Source organism: Triturus cristatus, chromosome 3_2, assembly GCF_964204655.1.
Source record: "Triturus cristatus chromosome 3_2, aTriCri1.1, whole genome shotgun sequence".
Classification (NCBI taxonomy): Eukaryota; Metazoa; Chordata; class Amphibia; order Caudata; family Salamandridae; genus Triturus; species Triturus cristatus.
Window position 1 is genome coordinate 1,086,728,243 of NC_140584.1, and position 23,635 is coordinate 1,086,751,877.

The 23,635-nt window shown below is 47.2% G+C and overlaps 1 protein-coding gene across 2 annotated transcripts in view; it reads left to right on the plus strand.

Annotated features, from left to right (window-relative positions):
- The window catches only part of LOC146859171 (myosin regulatory light chain 2B, cardiac muscle isoform), a 164,326-nt gene extending 141,635 nt beyond the window's left edge, over nt 1-22,691 (plus strand). For both annotated transcript variants that reach the window (XM_085649845.1, XM_085649844.1), the window contains exons 6-7: nt 6,190-6,238; nt 22,214-22,691. In XM_085649845.1, the coding sequence (XP_085505971.1) occupies nt 6,190-6,238; nt 22,214-22,312 (148 nt within the window). In that variant the 3' untranslated portion in view covers nt 22,313-22,691. The remainder of the gene's footprint in view (nt 1-6,189; nt 6,239-22,213) is intronic.
- The last annotated feature ends 944 nt before the right edge of the window (nt 22,692-23,635 follow it).

A 23,635-nucleotide genomic window follows, 5' to 3' on the forward strand; every position in this document is an offset into this window, starting at 1 on the left:
CAAGGCCCCCTTGGACCGATGATGGTCCATTCAATAAATTAGAGTAAACTAAGCAAAAAATAAGAAATAAGGCTATAGATGTGCCATTATTGACAATTTGCCAACATACAAATCCCACCCTTATAAAAGAACGTTATGCTGAAAACATAGAAAGAAGCAGGAGGTAGCAATCATTTGCTACAGCAGCAAAAAAGAGGACGTCTGCTGCTCTGCAGAGTTGGCCATACCATAGGTTGTATTACGATTGGTGGTTACATTGTGAGGTCACTGCACTGCTGGACTGCTGACCTTTGCTACTTTGATGCTGGCATATTTCCATCCATGGGGAATGATAATTATGTTTTATTTTTGCTCTTAGAGATTATCAAAAAAGAAGATAAGTCATAATTGAGCCTCTGGTCTTGTGACAGAATGGAAAATATTTTAGCTCTTGCATAGTAAAGATATTTCTACCAAACCCTGGCAGAAGCGGTACAAGCTTCTCTGAGAAATGCACGAGTTCAAGGGGGTGAGAGCCGAGGCATTGCACACTTTCTCACACCCAGGACGCCATGAGTAGAAGGAGTAGGGCTATCAGCCCTCCTCCGCCCCACATCTCCCACACAACAGCATGGAAGAGACCTGCAGTAGAGACAGATGCACACTGTGAACTCGCCCATGCAGCCTGAAGCCTTCCCGCCACTGCACTGCAGATACTAGGACAGCAAGGCAGGAGCAGCAGGCAACAGGAAGAGGCACACACCCGGTGCCTGTCGCTGCAGCAGAAACAGTGAGAGAGAAGGAACGTCAGAGAATTATGGGGCATGGGGAACAGTCATCAGAGAAAAGACTGCAAAATAGGACAGAGAGGGAAGTGGGTCTAAGGTAGAGAGGAGGGGAGCTGGGGAGCAAATGCCGAGCAGCAAATGGGCGCTGTACTGTGTGGTGCTGTTGCAACTGTTGTAGGCGACGCTCGCAGTATCTCATCTGTCCAAAGGGAAGGAATAAGTCTAGTAATATCAACATTTACAGATGTATATTTCATGTTCGCTAATACGGACAATGCTCTTCCAAGATGGCTGCCATTCTTGTAGTACTCTGATGCCAGGAAGCCTGGGGGCCTCTGGTCACACAAGGTAAGGGTCGGTCTCCTGCATCACTGTGGGCAGCGGGATCTTGTAATACTATCACCCATTCTGCAACTTAAGTGTGTAGAGGGGGGTTGTCAGCTTCCAGTCTCTTAGTCCAGTATCTTCCACAAGCACCAACATGTAGGGTCTTATACATAAATAAATCACACTTCCTGACCAAATGCTCTACGTCCCAGTTTCTTCTGTACAATGTTCTGGCTATGGAGCCGATTTAATTGTTATCGGAGTTGTCGGAACGGTGACGGAGTTCCCTACCTATAAATACAGTAGTCTGCCCGTCTGATGTATATGTGGGCAGACCATAGGTTTGGCTAAGGTGGTGGCTACTCCGTCACTGTCTTGGCTGAACTTCTCCGACGGCCCAATGGAGTAAGGGCTATCAGAGAATTTACTCAATGTCCGTCCACCCAATTAGGATGGGTGGACATACAGTTGTTTTTTATGTCTGCCACTGCCAGGCAAACCCTGGCATTAAGTGACTGCAGAAAAACAAAAAATGTCCCCCCTCTCCATGGGAGATGACTTTTTTTTTTTCAAAAAGAAAACCCAGCTCGGGATTTTCTTTTTGAAAATAAAAAAGAACTAGTTTGAACAATATGTTGAAGGAGCCCTGCACCAAACTATGAAAAGTGTTGACAGGAACGGCAGTTCCTGGTAATGCTTTAGAAACGAGCACCAGCTTGGCAAGTATTTCTAAATTTGGTGGGTGGAATATCTATCAGGACAATAGGTGTGCTGCCGAAAATTAAATAGTATATACACAACGGGGGAGTGATTCAGTTATGGGATTCAGAGGCTGGAATCAGTAAAGTGAATTTTAAGCAAAGTGTTGCGTCGGAAACCATAGATTCCATTTTTTACTTTGTACCACTGAAGCTTTATTATTTAACTCTGGGTTACCTTATTTTGCAACTTTTTCAATACTTTTTTTTTACATTTAAGGTTCCTATTGTCGACTCTATTTTGAGCGAACCCTGGTTGTTTTCTTTATATAAAGAAATTTAATCTATGGTCTCTGAGGCAACACTTTGGTTAAAATTCACTTTGCCGAAAATTTAATTGGCCCGTATGTTTCTTGCATGGTGGTTGCACATTATGATAAATATTAGCAGCCAGATGCAGCAGCAGCAAAGATGTGAAGAAATTGTTCACACAAAACATGAAAATAGCAAAAAGTCACACGTTTTACTCTTGTGAATAAATATCTCTTCACTGCTGAAGTCTGGCAGCGGTTCAATGGCCATGCGGAGTTTGCTTGAACAGGCGCAGTGGCGGGGAGCCCGCCCCCCTTAACCCTCGACATTCCCAGGTGTTTAGAAAGGCAATAACCATTGTTTGCTGTTGATAAGCAGGTGATGGAGCTGGACCACTCTCAGGGCTGTGAAGCTACAGAGTAAATGGCCAGTTTGCTTCCAGCACTGATATTGCTAAATATCACCGTGTATTTTCTTGATGTAAGGAATACTTAGGACTAAGCAACCCACAACTTTAGCTGCCTTTTTGCCACGCTTATTATTTCCAGAATGGGTGGAGTGTGCTTTGGGTCAGCTTCTGTCTGCTGTCTATCTCACTTCCTAGCTCCTGACTGCATGACTGTGCCCCTATTATTGTATTGTCCTACCTAGTAGCATTTTGATTTCACACTGTTGGGATTAGACAGCTTGGTTCCTTCCACTGCATAACCGAGGGAACTCTTTTACTTTTCTATCGAACACTTCATGGGAGTGCATGTGTTTTTTTCTGTCCTCCCTCATTCCCCCTCTTTCAGCCCCACCCACGGCATACTCTATTTACTTCTCCTCTACCCCCGATGCTCCTACCCCACCCTGCTCCCTGTTTTTCTGGGCTGCTTGCTCTTTCATCTACCCGCTCACCAACGCCGCCTGCCTCACTGCATTATTCGAAAAACCCAATCCAAGATTATCCATCATGTATCTCGATGGATGCACATTTAGAGCATAGACTCATTGGATTTACCAATGCCTGTTTTAAAAAAGTAGGCAAAATCTGAATCTTGATTTTCTCTATCTAGAATGGCTTCTCGGACATGACCCTACTGATGTGCCTGATTGGTTAGTTTTATTTCTTATTACTGAGCATTAAATAGATCATTCTTGTATCCCTACCTACTTCCCACGGCCTTCTGTACTTTTATTGTGATTGTGTACGGTTTATAATCGTCTGATTCGCTGGTTCACTCACCTGCATATATGTAAAGTGATCTGATACCCTTTTGGGTCATGTTTGCGCTATATAAAACTCTAATAAATGAAATAAAAAAAGATAATTGCCCTCCATGCCACTTAAGTATCCTGACATACTATAAGAGACACTCGGGTTGTGAGCAAAAACTCCTAAGTCTCTATAATATTATAATACGTCTAATACTATAATAGTCTATTAGTTGAAGGTGATGGCCCTCCCCAACTGCTATATGTCCTCCAAAATACCCCCTGCAGGGTGCCCCCCCGAATTCTTCCATAAGGTTGACAGTGAACTGGACAAGCCCCTTTAGGATGGGGGTAGTTCACGTATTTCCCTCTGTAAGCTACAACAAAGGATGTATGAGGGTGGGCTGGGAGTTCCCGACCTACGGGACTACTACTGGGCAGCCCAGTTGACCGTAATCAGTGATTGGGTGTTTATAGCTGTAGAGGAACTGGCATATCGAGTCGACTGAGAGGCTATGGCGAGCCGTGGCTGCCACCACTACTATAGAGCAAGAAGCAGGAGAATACATTACTGGGACTGTCCTATGATCCAGCAATACTGGAAGCTGTGGTCCGTGTTATGGCCCAAGTCACAGGTCTCATTGTACCACTAGAGGCTAGATGGCATGAGTTATGCATTGCGGGTGACATTGTTTTACCCAGATATTAAAGATCTGGCTATTATTAGTGGGCGGGGTGGCTAAGAGAAACATCGCAAAGGCATGGGGAGCGAGTAGACCCCCAAGTGTGCAGCACTAGGAGGTTGACCTGGATTGGTTCCAACGGGCGGAACAGGTGGCTCACCAAAGTCAGGGTTGTCTATGAAAATACGAGATGGTTTGGAAACAATGTGCGACTACAGGGGGCTGTGAAAGGTTACTATGGGGTAGTTGGGGGGTACAGGCGGGCTAGGTGTGGGATCAATGAGGACAGTATTTATTCTATGTCAGAATCTCAAAACCGATGTGTCGTGTTGGTTGATATCAACGGTCATTGTAATGCCGCTGTACCTATTCTTTGTAATGCTGCAAATTATTTGTACAAGATTGCATCTACTTTTGTACACTGAGGAATTGCTAAATAAAAATATTTTTTCAAAAATTATAGTTTATTAGTATACCACATCTGTAATCCAAGTATAATAAGCTGTTTCGCGTCAACTATTACAATGTAGGGTTGAGATCACTATTCACTGTAATGTGAAAAAGATGTAGCTACTGATTGAGTCAATGATGAATTCATTAAATGTATTGCTTGGCTACTCCACTGTAATAAATGATTGCGATTTAGTTGTGATGTCACACTGCCTGCTGCCAAAATAAGAAGCCACTGAGAAAATGTACATCTAGTGCTTAAAAATAAAGGGAGTGCGCGCTTCATCAGCTAGACATTTTATCTTCTTTATTAGCTCAATTTTGGGTACATCATGAAGATGCAAAGCGCAGATTTCAGTACTGCCTTAACGTGAGAACTGACTGTTAAATAACTCCCTCTTGTAATTTTAAAAACCTTTTTTTTTATCTATCACAAACTCTATTAAACAACCCCGTTTAGAATCAAGTAATCATATCCAGAATGGCAGGAGGCACGTGATATACCACCATTGAAACCTAGAATCAGCAATTGGCATTGTGTTTCCAAATTATTTTAAATATTATCTCCCAAAAGAGATGTGAGAGAACCCACGGTATGACCCTGGAAACTGGAAGGGTCCTCGGGTTTGGGCCACTCCAGAGCAGGATTTGGTGTTATCACTCCTTAGACAAAGCCATGTCTTCCGCACCACGCGCTGCACGACACAGCGGTGCTGCACCCCTGCCCCAATATTTACAGAAGGATGTGTGTGCTGCTGGCGTATGGCCACAGAGATCACAGCCCTCTGCCCAATGGGCAAGTGGGAACATGAGACATTGAACAGAAGTGACAAGACCTGTTCACATGGCACCCCACGTAGAAACTAAACCCTGACTTCTATAAAACTGTAGTATGGTAGCCCAGTAGACTGTCTTTGCCTACAAGTAGGAACACTGGAATTATGCTTCGGGGTTCAGTAAATTATGCAGCAAGGAAGAGGGTGTGGGAGGGGAGAAGATGTGGCCTAACGGCTAGAGCGGCCGACCCCTGAGCTGGCTAACTGGGTTCGAATCTCGTCAAGGACGCTCACCATCCTGTGATTCTACGCACATCACTTTAATCTCCCCGTGCCTAACAAAAATGAATATGTCCTGGTGTAAGATAACTGGTGCTCGTATGAAGCGCTCTGATACGTTCAGGTCTTGTTTGTGCTATATATAAAACTCCCAAAAATATAAATAAAGGGAAGGCAAATCATGTGCCATAATGTGACACATTTTGTGATACTATTACTTAATTATTTTGTCATTTTTTCATTTGTGTACACTGTCTGGGCATTAGCCGCACCTCATTAGTACCAGTTTAACATTCAAATATACCAATAAACAAACAGAAAGGTGAGCAGTTGATCTTTTTGTAAAGCACTTCCACTGTGCAGCAACATGTCACTGCGTTTTTAGTACCTTTTGAACCGTTTGAGGTAGAAACAATTTTTTTTTAAGTCCGCATAGTATGCAGTAGATGATAGATTATGTGGTAAATGTTGCAAATCTACTGGTAAAAATGGCCTTCGTGTATCATTAGTAAGAAAGAATCAAGAGTTTTGTCTTTTTGCTCTAGTGAGTAGTGGTCTAGGCTCCTCCTGTACGCTGTGCCCAAATCAGGTGTTTATAGATTAGTTCATCAGAAAAAAAGTTTCTCTGTTTAAGGATCATACTTTTATTGCCACGTTTCACTGTTTATTGACGCTGACCATGCCTATTTTTCCCCAACAGCATCAAAGATATGCTGATGACACAAGCAGACCGCTTTAGCCAGGAAGAGGTAAGACACTATGTCATTCTGGATTCTGTTTCCTCCTCAAACAGCCTGCTTGATGCACACTTACATACTTTGCACCACCCCACCCAACCACCTTACAAAAACACCACCAGGTTGATGTTAGAAGCAATGAATGTAGTCAAGATCTATGCCAGGCTTCACAAGTGTGCTTTGTTTTTTATCCTAGTTTTTCTAACCCTTGTGAAACTATGTTCTCCAGGTGATATTCTGTAACATGCATGGCGAGGGTTGAAGTCAGGTTCTCCTCTGAGTGTCATCTTGAACTATTGCAGGAACTATTGCAGTTGTCTTCTGTTTAAAATAAGTCTTTTTACAGGAACTAAGCCTTGTGGGCATTGATTCTCGTGACAAGAAAATGGTTATCTGGGTTTTGTCTGGCAGTGTGCGAGTCAAGGCATTGATTGTCTCGTCATTGTAGGATAGGATGCTGGATGGAGATATATATGTCCTCCTCCTCCAGTGGGATGATTAAAGTAGACTCAGGTATAGCAAGATATAGTATAGTGATCCGTCTGGTCATTTTTATGTTATGGTATGCAGATTTGTAGAGTGCCCTACCACTTAGGAGGGTATCCTGGCACTGAACAAGTACGAGTCTTGCCAAACCTTGGGCCTAGTGGGGCTACTCAACAAGCCAGGTCTTCAGCTTCTTGCAGAATTAGTGAACTTTGAAGGAGGGTCTTTTGTTTAGCGGCAGGTCGTTCTTCGCTTTAGGAGAAGGTTCAATCATTGGATCTGGTTTTCCTTTTGGGTGGGATGTGTGCAAGTAGGAGTCCGGATGAATGGAGGTGTCTGAAAGGTTTGTGAAAGCCGATTCTTTATGCGATATCTTGGGCCCGTGTTATGTAGTACCTTGAAAGTGGGTTGTATGACGGAACCCTGCATACATTTACCCCTCATGCCTTGACAAAGCATTCACTACCCTGACTGTGACATTACCATGCGTTACTTTACCACACATGTCATTACAGCAGCTTGCTTTAGGGGCCGCTGGACTTTGGAATAGTATAAATTATTATTCCAAATCCAGTCTACGCAACAGTAGGGAAAGTGTTGGACTTAAGAATCCAACACCAGTCCAACAACGCGCCCCCTAAAGCAGGTCGTTGTAACGACTTGCATTTTAAGGCAGTCGGGGTAGTGACTGCATTGTAAAGGCATGCCATATTTGTGAATGCGGGGTAAAGGATGTTTCCCGTGAAAGTGTGGGTGAGTAGTTTGAATTGTGCTCATTTGTGTATTGAAGGGCCAGTGGAGCTTCTTCAGGTGTGATGTAAGCGAAAGTGAATCCAGCTGCTGAGTGCTGAATGATCTACAGCCTTCTAGTGAGTCTTTTGCTAATCCTAACATAGAGGGAGTTGCTGCAGTCCAACTGGCTTATGACAAAGGCATGTGTGACAGTTTTCTGGGTGCTGATTGGGAGGGGTCAAGGTAGCCCATGACCCCTGATCTTGTGCGCCACTTCCCCTGGCCACGGCTTAGTTTTGTCAGTTAGAGGATGACACCTTGGTCCAGCAGTCTGTTTCGGTCCCACCTGCCACGTGCTCATTTTCATTTTCTTTGTCAGTTCTTTGTTTTGTTATTGTGACACATTTCTAGTTCTATCATCATAATTTTATTTGCTTATTTGTTTCTGGCTTAGGCCACTTTGGTCCTTTCTGGGTAGGCTTAGTTTGTTTGGCCAGGTGCGGCTTTGGCCCCTGTCTGCTCCTGCTGTTTCCTCTAGCTCACGCTCTCCTGCTGGTGCCCACCTCCCTGCCAGCCCCTCCTACCTCCCAGGACTACTTATAGAGGCCGCTGGCATGCCAAAGGCAAGCCCGTCTGCGCCTGTCCTAGCCGGGACCGTGCCCAGCACCAGGACCCCGTGCCCTCCCACCATGCACCAATATACCGCTGAGGAGCTCCTGGCCCTGGATGCTGGAACAACAGCTGCTGCTCATTCTCCCCGCAATCGACCAAAGGCACCTTCACATGCTGCCACTGCCGCTTCTCCTGCTACAAAGGACAACGTGCCCGCACGAGACCCCGCCCCACATCTACTCAGAAGACTACGAACAACCCGGAAACGCTCTATTGCATCCTGCTCAACTCCTGCTCCCTCTACAAACACACTACGGAAATCTGGAACAACATCCCTACCCTCTCCCCCAACATCGTCTGCATCATTGAAACATTGCTCAACTCCTCTTCAAACCCCATCATCGCCACCACCACTCCCGGCGGCTATAAGATGATACACCAAGACCACACCTACAGACACGGCAGGAGCATTGCCATAACCTTCAAGGAAACCATCCGCTGCACCATCACCAACGACGACCCAATGCCGCTCATTGGAAAACCTCAACTTCCGACTACAGACCGACGCTAAAACCACAATAAGAGGAACCCTCATCTACAGATCTTCTGTGACACCATTTCCAACCTCATCGCCCACCGAGCCATAGACTTCCACCACTGCGTCCTACTCAGCGATTTCAGTTTCCACGTTGACGACCCCAACGACACCAGCTCCATCACCTTCCTGGAGAACCTGAATAACATTGACCTCACCCAACAGATCACCGACACACACTCGACTCCATTTTACCTTCAGAATCAAATTCACCCACGTCATAGAATTCACCTGGACAGACCACACCATTGTTCACTTCACCATCTCCAACGCCCAGCATACCATCACAAAGCACCACAGCTCCTCCCACCGCAGTTGGGGCAAAGTAGCCAAGACTCAGTAAACACAGGCCCTCAGTACCACACAACCCAAAACGTCAGCAGACCTTGACCAGGCCACCCAGAACATCTCCACCTGGATCATCAAATGCGCCGACAGAGTTGCTCCGCTACAACCAGCAAAAGCCAACAAAGCCTCAAAACAAGACAGCTGGGAGACCACCAAGCGCAACTGCTTCCAACTCGAGAATCTACCGCGCGTCACCAAGAACCCCTCAGACAGAGTTGTTCATAAAACGGCCCTCAGCAACTCCCACCTGCGCAACAAGGAAGCAAAGAGTACAGTCATCACAGGCCACATCCATTCCACAGTCAACTACACAAAGAAACTCTTCAAAATAGAATTCTCCAACCCAGCAGCCACAGAGAACACCATCCACCCCTCCTGAAAATTCTGCGACACTCTCTCGGACTACTTCCACAGCAAGATTGCCACCATCTACAACTACTTTGACCCCCAATCCACCACTCTCAGCCTTGACAACATCAACCAACCTGTAAATACATGCTGAACGATCACCACCTGGTCTCCACTCACGATTCAGACCACCACAGCCATCATGTAATCCATCCACTCCGGGGTGCCTACCGACCCCTGCCCCCACCATCCCTTCAACCTCAGAATCAACCCAATCAGCACGGAACTCACCAGCATTCTCAACACATCCATTTCCACAGCAACTTTCCTGGACAGATGGAAACACGCAGAGGTCAGACCCCTCCCAAAGAAACCCTCTGCCGACCCCAGCAAACTCAAAGACTACGACCAGTCTCCTTGTTCCCCTACCCAGCCAAAGTACTCGAGAAATCCCTCAACCAACAGCTCACCGAATACCTGAACAAAACCACCTACTCGACACCTCACAATCAGGATCCTGTGCCAATCACAGCACTGAGACCACTCTGATTGCTGCTACAGATGACATCAGAATGCTGCTCCACCGCGGAGAAACTGTGGCCCTAATCCTTCTTGACCTTTCTGCTGCATTCGACACCATCTCCCATCACCTCCTCACCTACAGACTGTACAACATCGGCATCGCCCTCTAGTGGATTGACTTCTTCCTTTCAGGACACAGACCGATCATCCGACTGCCTCCTTTCACCTCTGTACCCAAGGACATCATATGCAGCATGACCCTGTTCAACATCTACATGACCCCCCTTGCAGAAGTCGTCAGATCCCATGGAGTCAACACAATCTCCTGCACAGATGACACTCCACTAATCCTCTCACTCACCAAGGACCCTTCCAACACCAGAACCAACTTCTGCAATGCCATGACCAATGTAGCCAAATGGATGAGAGACAGCTACCTCAAACTCAACTCCGACAAAACAGAAATACTGGTCTTCGGGAAGAACACCTCCATATGGGACCACACCTGGTGGCCAGCAGAACTCAGACCAACACCCACACCAACAGCCCATGAACGCAACCATGGCATCATCCCTGACTGCCAGCTTACCATGAAGCGACAAGTCAATCCAGTGGCCTGCTCCTGCTTCCATACCCTTCGCATGCTCTGCAGAGTCTTCAGATGGATTACAATCAACACCAGAAAGACTGTTACGCAGGCCCTTGTGACCAGCCGCCTTAACTACAACAATGCTCTTTATGCCACAATTTCTACCCAGATTCCAGACCATACCGAACACTGCAGCCAGACTCATCCTGGACCTCCCTAAAAGTGCCCACATCACCTCACTCCAGAAACCTCCACTGGCTCCCCATCCAGAAGAGATGTCAGTTAAAGATCCCCACGCATGCCTACAAAGCTCTACATGATCAAGGAATGTCCTACATCAGCCATCAACTGAACTTCCATCTGCCCACAAGACACCTGCGCTCTGCCTTACTTGTCCTCACGTACCCATCTGCATCCGTCACAGCCGCAGTGGAGGCCGCTCCTTCTCCTGCATTGCCGCCTGGAACGAGCTATCCTCTCCACTTCCAAAAAGCACCCTTCCTGGCGGGCTTCAGAAAGAAACTCAAGACCTGACTTTTCGATGGAGACATCAGCACCCAGATAACCCTAGGAGGCGACAATGCTGTCCTATACAAGTACTGATTGATGGAGGTTCAAGGTATGGAAGTATGAGGCTGTGACAGTGTTGACTTGGGCGGTCAAGTGGAGTTTACTGTTGATAACAATCCTGAGGTTCTTGGTGCAGGTGAGTGTTTGTTCCAGCTCTGTTGAACACTAGTTGGAGTATCATGGCGAAGTGCTCTTCCCGAAGATCATGATTTTGGTCTTGGCAATGCTTAGCTTCAGAGAGTTGGTCTTTATACAGTGGGTGATTTTTGTCATGCAAGTATTGAACTTTATCAGGGTACAGGGCATCTTGTGTGGGAGTGAGAGAATGAGTTGCGTGTTGTCGACGTAAAGAGCACATCAATATGAGATTAGATTATGCTGGCTAGAGGGTTCATGTAGGTGCTGAAGAGGGTCGGACTTAGGAAGGATTCTTGTGTAACTCCACAAATGAGGTCCTGGATGTCCGAAGTGTGCAGTACAAGGGTAACTGACTGTGTTCAGTCAGGAAGGAGCAGATCCATTGAAGTGCATGTCCTTGGATTCTGATGTCATGTAGGCTCCAGATGACGATGGGGTGGGAATCTGTGTCAAACGCAGCAAAGTGCCTCTTTCATCCTAAGTCATGCGGATGGCATCTGTGGCGGCGGTGAGGGCAGTTTCTGTGCTGTGGTTAGATCTAAAACCAGACTGAGTGGTGTTGAGGAGTTGGTCATTGAGGTATTCGGTGAGGCGTCTGTTGATGAATACTAGCAGGGAAATTGGTCTGTAGTTGGCGAATGTTGATGGGTCCATGGATGGTTTCTTCAGCAATAGGAGGTCAGTTGTGGGTTTCCAAGCACCTGGGAAGGTCACAGAAAAGGCGGAGGCTTTTCAAAATGGGTGTGAGAATGTCACTGATGAGCTACAGTCCTCTGGAGTAGGTGTGGTGGAGGCAGTGGTCCTATGGGCCCCCTGCGTGGAAGGACTTTATGTTGCTGGCACTTTCTTCTGGGGTGACGACGGGCCATGTGGCTAGCATTGGTTCTTTAGATAAGATCAGGAGGTGTTTGGCGAAGTCTATCCGGTGTGGTTGAGGATTGAAATTGCTGTAAATAAGGGTTATTTTGTTGCTGAAGAATTGGGAGAGATTGAACTGGAGGAGGACACTGGTGAGGTGAAATCCTTCATGATGGCGAAGATTACTTTGCACTGTTTGTGCTGGTATCGATGCTGTCCGCCAGTGTTGTATGAGGCAGTATGAGGTATAGTAGGCAGCGATTCCATTTGGTACATGAGATTTTGCGTACTTATCACTGAGATGATTGGTAAGGAGGCATTGGGCAGCCATTTGTGTGTCTTTGGTAGCGTGGGAAATTGGACAGTAATTTGCCTAGTTTTTAGTAGTGGGTATGTAGACCCTGTCCTCTGATTGAGTGATCTGTAAGGAAGTATTTCCACCAGAAATGTGATGTTTATCTAGTGGACTCCGAGACTGCTGGAAGCAAAGCAATACTGGGCAGAGATTTGGGACATGTAAATTTAGGGCAGTGAGAAGTTTGCTGGCTGGGAGGCCCTGCTCCGCCTGTCAATAAAGGATAAGTACCCAGGCCCAGCTCTCCCCGTGCTGCTGCATCGCTCTTGCTCTTGACTTCTCCTTGCTTTATTCCCACTTTTTGAGTGCCTACTCCTTGCTTTTCCCTTGTTTTCACTGCTTTGCCCTTGTTTTTCCCCTTTTTGTGGGTGCCTTCTTCTTTCTTGTCCTTGCTTTCCCCTTGATAGCAAATCCAGTGCATTGAGACCCTCAGGGGTGATTTGCCAGGCTTTATAAATCCTAGATTGATTGATTCCAAAGTGGTGGTCAAAGTTGTCTACATTATTAACTACTTTGTGTAGAAGAGCTTATGTTTTTAAAAAGTCTATGAATCTTACCGCCATCACTCTCTGGTCTTCCGATCCTACTATGTTCATGATAAAGTTCAAGGAATGGGTCAAGGGTTGTAGTTAACAACATTGAACATAAGATAATGCCACTAAAATGTCGTAGCCAGATTATTGGCTACCAAAAAAACAGGAAAGATGTATGTACGGGTTAGAATAGTATTGGCAGTTTGGCAGGCCTAAGATGGCCGGCCAAACTGACATGCGAACTTTAAAGTGCCCACCACTCCTCCACCTACCATGCCTGTCACGAAAGGATTTCTTGACTTCGCCCTGCGGGAGACTCGTGCTGACAGCTGACGACGCAAGGCAAAAATAAAATGATAACAAAATGACAGTATTATCATTGTATTTTTCATCTTTTAGCGGGAGGGGCGGCGCTCCTCTGCCATTACAGAGGAGCCGCCCAGTGTAGGGTGCTGAAAGAAAGAGGCATAAGGTGGAATCCAGGCCGGGCTGCCCCAGGGGTTGGCTCAAGGCTCCTGAAAAGGGTTGGATCCTGGCACCTGGATTCAACCTAGATCTGTGACTGGGGGTGAGTGTCTGAAAAGTTTCAGCGCTCCGTCCATCATCTCCTTGTGTTTGCTTTGTTCGCCCTAAGTGGGATGGGTATGCCCAGACGTGGGTCCCTTGCTCACTGTGCCACTGGATTCAAGCTAGCCTAGCTGAAGAAGGGTGACGTACCCTGAAACCGGTCCCAGGATGCTTGTTTCCGGTCCAGAGAGGACCTGGCCTGGCAGTTCGGTCTACACTGTTCCCATGGGGCACAGGGTCAAGAATGATTTGCATATGGCTGGGTCCAAACTGGGGTGGCGTAGTGGGCAAAAGAACAATGGATTTAACCCAGATCTATTGACTGGGGGAGAATGTTTGCATTGTCAGCATTCCGTCCATCATTTGTTTGCTGTAACACTTTTTGCCCTAAGTGGGATGGGTATGCCCAGACGTGGGTCCCTTGCTCACTGTGCCACTGGATTCAAGCTGGCCTGGCTGAAGAAGGGTGACGTACCCTGAAACCAGTCCCAGGATGCTTGTTTCCGGTCCAGGGAGGACCTGGCCTGGCAGTTTTGTCTTGACTATTCCCATGGGGCACAGGGTACACGACAATTTGCATATGGTTGGGTCCAAACTGGGGTGGCGTAGTGAGCAAAAGAGTGATGGATTTAACCCAGATCTTTTGACTGAAGGAGAATGTTTGCATTGCCGGCATTCCGTCCGTCATTTGTTCGCTGTATCACTTTTCAGTAGATGGAAGGCGCCAGTCACAAGTTTCCATGCACTTAAGTCATTCCGGATCTGCGCTGTGCTCAGACCTCGTACATAAGTCGCTTGTTTCTTCAACTACATTTCTCAACCAGTCCTGCTGGGTAGAAATTAGACTAATTCACCCAGGGTGTGATTAAAAGCGCTAATAAATCCCCAGCACAGCACTTGTCAGAACCAATCGCTTTCTGAACAAAGGAGAATTATGCTGATTACGCCGCTTTCAGAGCATATTTACAGAGGCTAAAAATAGCAGCAGACTAGCAGCGGGCAGGCTGCTACATTTCAGCGCGAGCAGGCGCCACTGACATGCAGGCCCTTTCACCGGGTTCAGTGTTTGCGGCTCTTGTGCTTTTCAGCCAGAAACAGGAATGATGACGTCGCAGTGTGTCTGCAATCCCAGTCAGACGTCATCAAAATGTTTGTTTTCTCTTCGCTGGATGGCCCCTTTAAGACATGAGCGTGAGGCGGCTCTGATGAGGCTCTGGTATTCGCCTCGCAAATTTCTCCTGCGTGGATACCGAAGTGTGTGCTAAGGGTGTCTTCATTCGGTCCCTCGTTTCCTCAAGCAGTTTCTAAATAGTCACAGCAAAGCAAAGCTTGTGTACACAGCGGGTTTATTAATAACTCGTGTACATAGATCATCTGCCCTGGGCGCAGCCACATTCTGTCCTTAAGCAGCAAATGCAGCTGTAATGCCCGGATGTAAACCAAAGGGGGCCGGCTGGGTGGGCACTCAGGAGCTGATAGACAGCGGCGATGGCATTCAGAGCCACCCGCTGAGGGCAACCTCCCATCCGTGTGCCAGCCAGGCACTGAAGGCAGGGCAGGTTCTAGGATTTTTGGGGCCCTGAGCAGAAAGGGAATGTGCGAGGCCCCTCTAAGTTGTATAGACGTGACACATTCAGGGCTGTTTGCATCTGAATAGATGCACCTGAAGCTGCAGCCCCTCCCTCTCAGCCACCTACAAGCACCCCATAACAGCTCATCAGGGGCTGGGGGTGTGAGGGTTGCTTATCTCCAGAGAGGGTTAATACTGCCAGGGAGCTAAACAGCAGGGCAATAGCCATCCCGCGGTACCTCTCCATGGGTGGGTGCGGAGGCCTAATTGCCGGACAAACGTGAGTTTGCAACTGGTAATGGGGGTTCCCCTTGCTACACCATAGCAGTGAGGCCAGGGGAGGGGCCTCCTAAGGTGGCGCACTTGTAGGTTAGCACCGTTCATGCTGTGGTCTGACTCTGTCGCATTGGTGTGGGGCCCCACGTTGGAGGGCTGACTACGGGGCCCCGGGCAGCTGCCAACACTGCCCATGCCTAGCACCGGCCCTGATTGAAGGCTTCCCTTTATCTGTCTGAAAGAAACAGAGCCACGCACTCTCTCAATCGGTGTGTCACAGCCAGCCCACTAGTAGCCTCCTGCTATCTGCGTACCGAGGTAGAACCAGACACGAAAGGCCCCTCTCGATCAGCATGTCAGAGCTACAGCCAGTCACTGAAGTCCTACCTCGATCAGCGTGTCCTCGGTCAGCGTGTCAGAACTACAACCAGATACTGAAGTCCTACCCCGGTCAGCGTGTCGAGCTACAGCCAGACACAAGTCCGTCTTTGGTCAGCATGTCAGCGCTACAGCCACACACTGAAGTCCTACCTCGATCAGCATGTCAGAGCTACAGCCAGACACTGAAGCCCTCCCTCGGTCAGCGTGTCAGAGCTACAGCCAGACACTAAAGCCCTCCCTCAGTCAGCGTGTCAGAGCTACAGCCAGACACTGAAGTACGTCCTCGGTCAGCATGTCAGAGCTACAGCCAGACACTGAAGTCCGTCCTCGGTCAGCATGTCAGAACTACAGCCAGACACTCAATCAATCAATCAATCATGGTATTTATAAAGCGCACTACATACCTGTGGGGGTCTCAAGGCGCTGGAGGGGGAGGGGACGCCTGAAGTCCTACCTCGGTCAGCGTGTCAGAGCTACAACCAGACACTGAAGTCCGTCCTCGGTCAGCATGCGATCAGCATGTCATAGCTACAGCCAGACACTGAAATCCGTCCTCTGTCAGCGTGTCAGAACTACAGCCTGACACTGAAATCTTACCTCGGTCAGCGTGTCAGAGCTACAGCCAGACACTGGAGTCCTTCCTTGGTCAGCGTGTCAGAGCTACAGCCATACACTGAAGTCCTACCTCAGTCAGCGTGTCAGAGCTACAGCTAGGCACTGAAGTCCTGCCTCGGTCAGCGTGTCAGAGCTACAGCTAGGCACTGAAGTCCTGCCTCGGTCAGCGTGTCAGCTACAGACAGACACTGAAGTCCTCCCTCAGTCAGCGTATCAGAGCTACAGCCAGACACTGAAGTCCTACCTCGATCAGCGTGTCAGAGCTACAGCCAGACACTGAACTCCTACCTCGGTCAGTGTGTCAGAGCTACAGCCAGACACTGAAGTCCTCCCTCCGTCAGTGTGTCAGAGCTACAGCCAGACACTTAAGTCCTACCTCGGTCAGTGTGTCAGAGCTACAGCCAGACACTGAAGTCCTCCCTCCGTCAGTGTGTCAGAGCTACAGCCAGACACTTAAGTCCTACCTCGGTCAGCATGTCAGAGCTACAGCCAGACACTGAAGTCCTCCCTCCGTCGGCGTGTCAGAGCTATAGACAGACACTGAAGTCCTACCTCGGTCAGCATGTCAGAGCTACAGTCATACACTGAGCCCTACCTAAGTCAGCGTGTCAGAGCTACAGCCAGTCACTGAAGTCCTACCTTGGTCAGCGTTTCAGAGCTACAGCCAGACACGGAAGTCCTCCTTCGGTCAGCGTGTCAGAGCTACAGCCAGACACTAAAGTCCTTCCTCGGTCTGTGTGCCACAGTTATAGCTGTCTATAGGGACCAACCTTCTTTCAGGTTGTCAAACTTAAATGTAGATTCTTGGGGGAAAAACTTATTGCTGCACACTAAGGCTCACCTTTAATCACTGGGTCTCACTTATTGCTGCTCACTGTGGTTCACCATTGATCAGTGAGTTACACTTATTGCTGCACACTGAGGCTCACCATTGATCAGAGTCACACTTAATGCTGCACACTGAGGCTCACCATTGATCAGAGTCACACTTAATGCTGCACACTGAGGCTCACCTTTGATCACTGGGTCACACTTATTGCTGCTCACTGGGGTTCACTATTGATCAGTGAGTCACACTTATTGCTGCGCACTGAGGCTCACCATTGATCAGTCACACTTGATGCTGCACACTGAGGCTCACCTTTGATCACTGGGTCACACTTATTGCTGCTCACTGGGGTTCACCATTGCAGTGAGTCACTTATTGCTGCACGCTGAGGCTCACCATTGATCAGAGTCAAACTTATTGCTGCACAGTGAGGCTCACAATTGATAAGTGAGTCACAATTATTGCTGCAAACTGAGGCTCACCATTGATAAGTGAGTCACACGTATTGCTGCACACTGAGGCTCACCATTGATCAGTGGGTCGCATTTAGAGCTCACTGTGGTGCTTGCCTTTAATCAGTGGGTGGGCCACAGTTAAAGGTGTATCAGTAGGCAGAATGAGGGATTTGGGCTACTGAACGACACCGCAATGAACCGGGGGCCCATGTATAGGCAGAGTAAAGAGCATGGGGTTGAAGGGCACTCAGTGAAAGGTGTTTGGGGCCTATGGAGGTAGTGTAAAGACCTCTGGTCCAAGGAACATAACATGCATGGAGATAGTGGTGAGAGTTCGATTCCTAGCGACAACGGTGTGAGATGCACATTGACGGGTAGCCTGAGATGCAATGGCCGCCGCCTCTCTTTTCCTTCTGCATGTTTCGGCGCTCAAACATTTGTGCGTAAAGGGAGAGGCCTTTTCTTCAGGACAATATTTCACATCAAATATTGTGAAACAGTCCCGGTTCATAGGGCATGTTAGTCAAGTGCATTTAATACATCCTTTGTTTTTTCATAATTGGGTACAGCAGCTATGGAAGCACATCTTCCTAGGTACACCGTGGACAGGAACAGTGGAAGCTTCCATCCTGTAGAGCATAGGTACAGATAGGGCAGCAGGTGTGCAAGCTTGCCCCATGATAGCACAACGACACACCGGACAGTGCCAGTGCCAGTGCAAGCTTTGTTTCCCTACAAAACAGGTGCAGCCTGGCAGTGGCAAAGCAGGTTTCCCTGCCTCACAGAGGGCAGCACGTGCAGGCTTCCGTCCTCATAGAACAAGCTCGGCAGGAACAGGCTTTCATTGCTCACACAACATATACAGTTGAGGCATGAGTGAGGCGCAGGTTACAGATAGATCTTTACTCACTGAGAGGAAGGTGATGGTGGATGACTGAGTTAATATGTGGGTTCTGACACCATTCTCACTCAGGTGATTTGCCACATTGGCATCCTGAACGCTGCTGTCTGTCACTGCTGGACTCCAGTTGTCATATCCTGCAGCCTTGTTGCTGTCACTTCCTGTTGATCCAACTGCTGCCATTCACATTTACATTTGTGATTGAGCCTCAGCTCTCAACGGTTGGGCTCTTGCTAAACCTATACCGAGACCTTCCCTATTCATGTTGTGAAAGAGGATAGAGGGCGAGACACGTGCCCAGCATGGCCAGCTAAAGACAACATGGGAAGCTACTCTCCATTGCCCTTCTAACTCTTTATGTCCCCTCTCTCAATTGAATATTTCTTGCTCACTCTCTCACTTTTCAGTCTCTCCCTCAATCCATTCTCCTCCTTCCTCCCATTTCTCTTTTTTTCTTTCCATCCCTGTCTCTCATGTTCATTTCTTTGGCTTACATTGATCTCTCTTCTCTGTAGCTTGTCTTTTTTTTCCTCTTGTTTGACTATAATTTGTTTTCTCACACTTTGCTCTTACCCTCAATTCCCTCAATTCCCTCACACGCTTTATTCCCACCTGCCTCGCTCTCTTTTTTCTATTTCAGCTTAAACTATATACATACCCCCGTCATACTCTTTTCATTTTTCGACTCTCTACCCCGCTACCTCCCACCTACCTACTCCTCTTTGCTAGTCTGAACACCTTCTGCACCAGTTAGGGCCAGCCCAGGGAGTTTTGTCATTCTAGTCCAAGGTACATTTTTCTGTACCGCCCACACTTGCTGCGTGTACTGGTAATATGACACCCGCGCTGGTGGCAGCCCAGTTATCGACCTAGTATTCTCTTCCCTAAAACCTGCCCCAATTCTCTCTGATGTCTAACGCTGTCCTCCTCCCTTTTCACAGCTGCTGTTTTCAACTATTTCTGTATCATTCATCCTCAATCCATTTCACAAACACACAATACCTTCCTGTTACAAGCAGTTCCATCCTTCACTAACCCTCTGTGTGCCCTCTTCATACACTAACCCTCACTCACACGGTGCCTACTCTTGCTCACACCCCACTCCTCTCCACCTCCTGTTTTGTACAAGCACTTTTCACTCTCACTTATACATAGGCACACTCACTCAAGGCTGGCTGCGTTTTATAGGCTCTCTGTCAGCCGTGCAAATGTTGCGTGATCATGTTTTAATATTACGATGGTGAAAACAAATGTCTGTTTCACAATTAGGCAATATCGACATAGAGGCCTTGCTGATGAGGGCAGAAGAGAAAAAACTGTGCAGGATTGTAGACTTAAATCACTGTAGTGACAATTTCAAGATGAAAAAGGGAGCAAAATCAAGGTTTGGGGCCATTTACAAAATGCTGCCATTGAGAAATAGTCATAGCCGAGTAGGCCACCGTTATCTGAGCAGCCAACCACTGCCTGTGGGCCTGATTGAGTTTCGCGGATGGGTTTACCGTCATAACGTGATGGCTATCTGGTCCGCCCTTCTCACAAGTGCAATAGGATATAATGCATTTGTAATAAGGTAGACGGGATATGCTTGTGATGGAGTAACCTGTCCGCCACTCCCTAAATCAGGCACTAAGGGGTCTATTATAATGGCGGGCAGTTCGCCACCACCCATATGGCGGTGGCGATCTGCCCACCATTATTCTCCGCCCGCCTCCCATTTCCCCCCACCATATTAGGATAGTGGGGAGACCCCGGCGGACGGAAAGACCATCCGCGGGTCTCACAGGAGACCGGGCGAAAAAGGGGTCTAATATGGTGGCGGTGTCTGCAAGACACCGCTATCCATATTAGCATGCAGGCGGAGATGTCCCTTTCCATGGGGGCGTTGCCACCATGGAAAGGCATGCGGTCTTTGCCTATGGGGGCCCGTAGCGAGCCCCCAGTTAGTTGGGGGGTGCACATGGGGGTACCATTGGCATGGACAAAGTGGCAGGCACCGCGCCGTTCCTGTCACCTTGTGCATGCCAATGCACGACGTGCATTCCCAGCATTGTGGCGGGCGGTGCTGTGGGCACCGCCCGCCACAATGCTGGGAATAGGGCATACCACCGCTACGGTGGCGGTGGCATCCAAATTGCCGGTGCGGGACCGCCGCACCACTGGCGACTGGTTCCAGCACCGCTAGGGTGGCGGGCGGGCCAAAGTCCGCCCGCCATCCTAATAGGCCCCTAAGTGCCTGTGCTGCAGACAGGCACACAGGTACCCCTCTCTGGTGTTGACTGTGTGCAGGCCTGGCTCTGTGCAATTCCACCCTTGGTTCTGCATTTGTTCAGAGTATTAAGGGCCACTACTCCATAGTGACACCTCTAGTTTGTAACAACGCCACATGAACGAAAAATCAATTATGTGCTTTGCTATGGGATCAACATTCCCTGCTTTAGAATTAACGTCCACTGCTATAGAATGAACATTCACTGTTATAAGATTCACACACAGTGTATCAACTCAACATTCGCTTACATAGAGCGCATTGAAAGTGGCTCGAAGGCGGTTTTCTTGACCTGAAATGTCAGTTATGTTCTGTTCGGTACTCAGTAGAGCTGAGCAAGAGTTGAGCAAGTGGATACATTGACACCTTCAACAGCTTCAAAATAGCTTCAAAATATGAGCAAGGATTTGTGATGGGCAATAGAAAACTGACTTTGGAAATCCCTCAATGACGCCCGAGTCATTGACAATCATGTTTCTGAATCCCGCCAAATACAGAGGAGCAGCAGTATAGTATAGTATAGTATAGTATAGTATAGTATAGTATAGTATAGTATAGCATAGCATAGCATAGTATAGCATAGCATAGCATAGCATAGCATAGTATAGCATAGCATAGTATAGCATAGCATTGCATAGCATAGTATAGTATAGTATAGTGTAGTGTAGTATAGTATAGCGTAGTATAGCGTAGTATAGTGTAGTGTAGTATAGTATAGTATAGTATAGTATAGTATAGCATAGCATAGCATAGTATAGTATAGTATAGTATAGTAAATACTTTAGCTTTTGTAATACTGGCCTCCAGTCACTCACAGGCATCAAGGTGCAAGCACTAAAAAACTGTAACCGGCGGATCTGGAGCAAGGTTTTGGCTCAAAAAACCAAAGGCTTTGAAGAAGATCAACATACACCAAGGAGACTTACATACGCAGTGGAGGCTCTTAGCACAGTTACTCATGTAGGTTTCTGTGATCCATGACTGATATCATCAAAGGCTTCTGTCAGAAAACCTGATTCGTAGAAATTAACTGAATTAGTAGCAACCAGCACCAGAAAATAAATTAAGGATGGTCAATCCATGAGAATATGTCTTCCAGGCAACAGGTTCACAGGGCATTGGCGGTTTCAAGTATGAGGACGTTTCTAACTAACATAATCTCAAAACTATAGGTTTCTTAACTGGGGGTTCTTTTCCATCTTTAATGTCTTCTTTTGAGATTCCTTTTCGAGGCTGAATGCAGATGATGTGATCAGGTACCCAGAAGAGGTCTTTGACGTCGATGACATTTGGCATAACTCTCTGGAACACAAAGGCTTTCCATGCCCTTGTCACTGGCAGGGGTTTGATTTCATTTGTTCAGGGTGGGCAGTAGCTTGAAGACCAGATCTTGAAGAATAACTTTATTCTATTATCTCATGCTTGTTTTGTCTTGCAGATAACCCAGATGTTCAACGCGTTCCCACCAGATGTCGCCGGTAACCTGGACTACAAGAACCTGTGCTATATCATCACTCACGGCGAGGAGAAGGACTAGGAGTAGAGATTTCTTCATATTTTGAGATTATCTGGCTGCAATACAGAGTTCATGTTGGAAAGACAAAATACAGTATTCAAGCAAACTTGAGAAGTTGTTTAAACTTATGTATCAAATACTCCGTAAACGTTACGAATTCAACTTTTGTCAGTAGAAATCCTCGTAATGTGATTAAACTTCTGAAATATTGGTATTATTGCATTGCGGGCTGGTGGCTCACCACAGGTCTTCTGTCTTTCCTATTCGAACTCAGAACAGCTTACAATATATTCTACTGTATGCTGCAGCCTGGGCAGCAGCTGATACAAATAGTTGTTCACAATTTAATCCACAAATAACAGTGTAAATAAAAGACAACCTTTTGTGAAGACCATTTTTACGATAATGTCTTGTGTCCATAATTTGGGAACTGGATTGAATGCGGTTGCTGAGTGCTTGTAGACCACTTGACGTAAGGAGTAAGTTTGCCTTGGGAATGTGGTCATTCACCAATATTTGGAAAATACACAGGGAGACTGAGTGACGGTAGTCCTTCAGTGACCATACAAACACAGGCGGAGCTCAGTATCTCTGGCTTTGGATCTTCACATTTTAGCATTTGACATTAGAGACCATAAACCTGGGAGGCAAGATCAGAAAGCCGCCCTGATTGTCTTAGTAAAGGCAACAACCCTCAAACAAAATGTACTTGAATGTATTCTTTTTGGTACCAGCTAGGGTAAGTCCAATATGTTGATCGTAGAGTTGGACCAACGATTAGGACCAGTAGTCCATCCCATCTGCGCGTAGCTGCCTCTCATTGCCTTACAGACCCTACCTGGACTTTATGTTTTCGGTTGTTTACTCAGTGCTTTTGTTGCACTGAGTCTGTTTCAGACCTCTCAACTCATCTACTGTTCCTGTTTCAATTCTTTCTTCAAGGCGGTTCCGTACATTTGCTCCACCTCACAAACATCTTCTAATATTTTAGATTTGAGAAGACGAATAATCAACCAGTGGTACTCAACTGTCATAGAAATTGGTGTTGGTTAAAGCAGAGCAAAAGCACAATTTGGGGTTGCTTTCCTACCAAGAGAGATGATTAAAAGATTTGGCCTGGAGAGATTGGATGGAGCTTTTTTCTCTTTGTAGTTTCTGAATATTTACTTTTTCGGAATGGCTAGGTGCATAGAGAAAGTAATAGTGTCAAGGAGACTTAAAATAAATAAATTTGTGACAACATTTTTCTGTCTTGGTTTGGGATAGCTATGACTGTGCTAGGTCGCCAAACTGAGCTTTGTCATTAGTCTTGAGTTTAAGTGTAGGGATCAGTGTGTCTGGCTT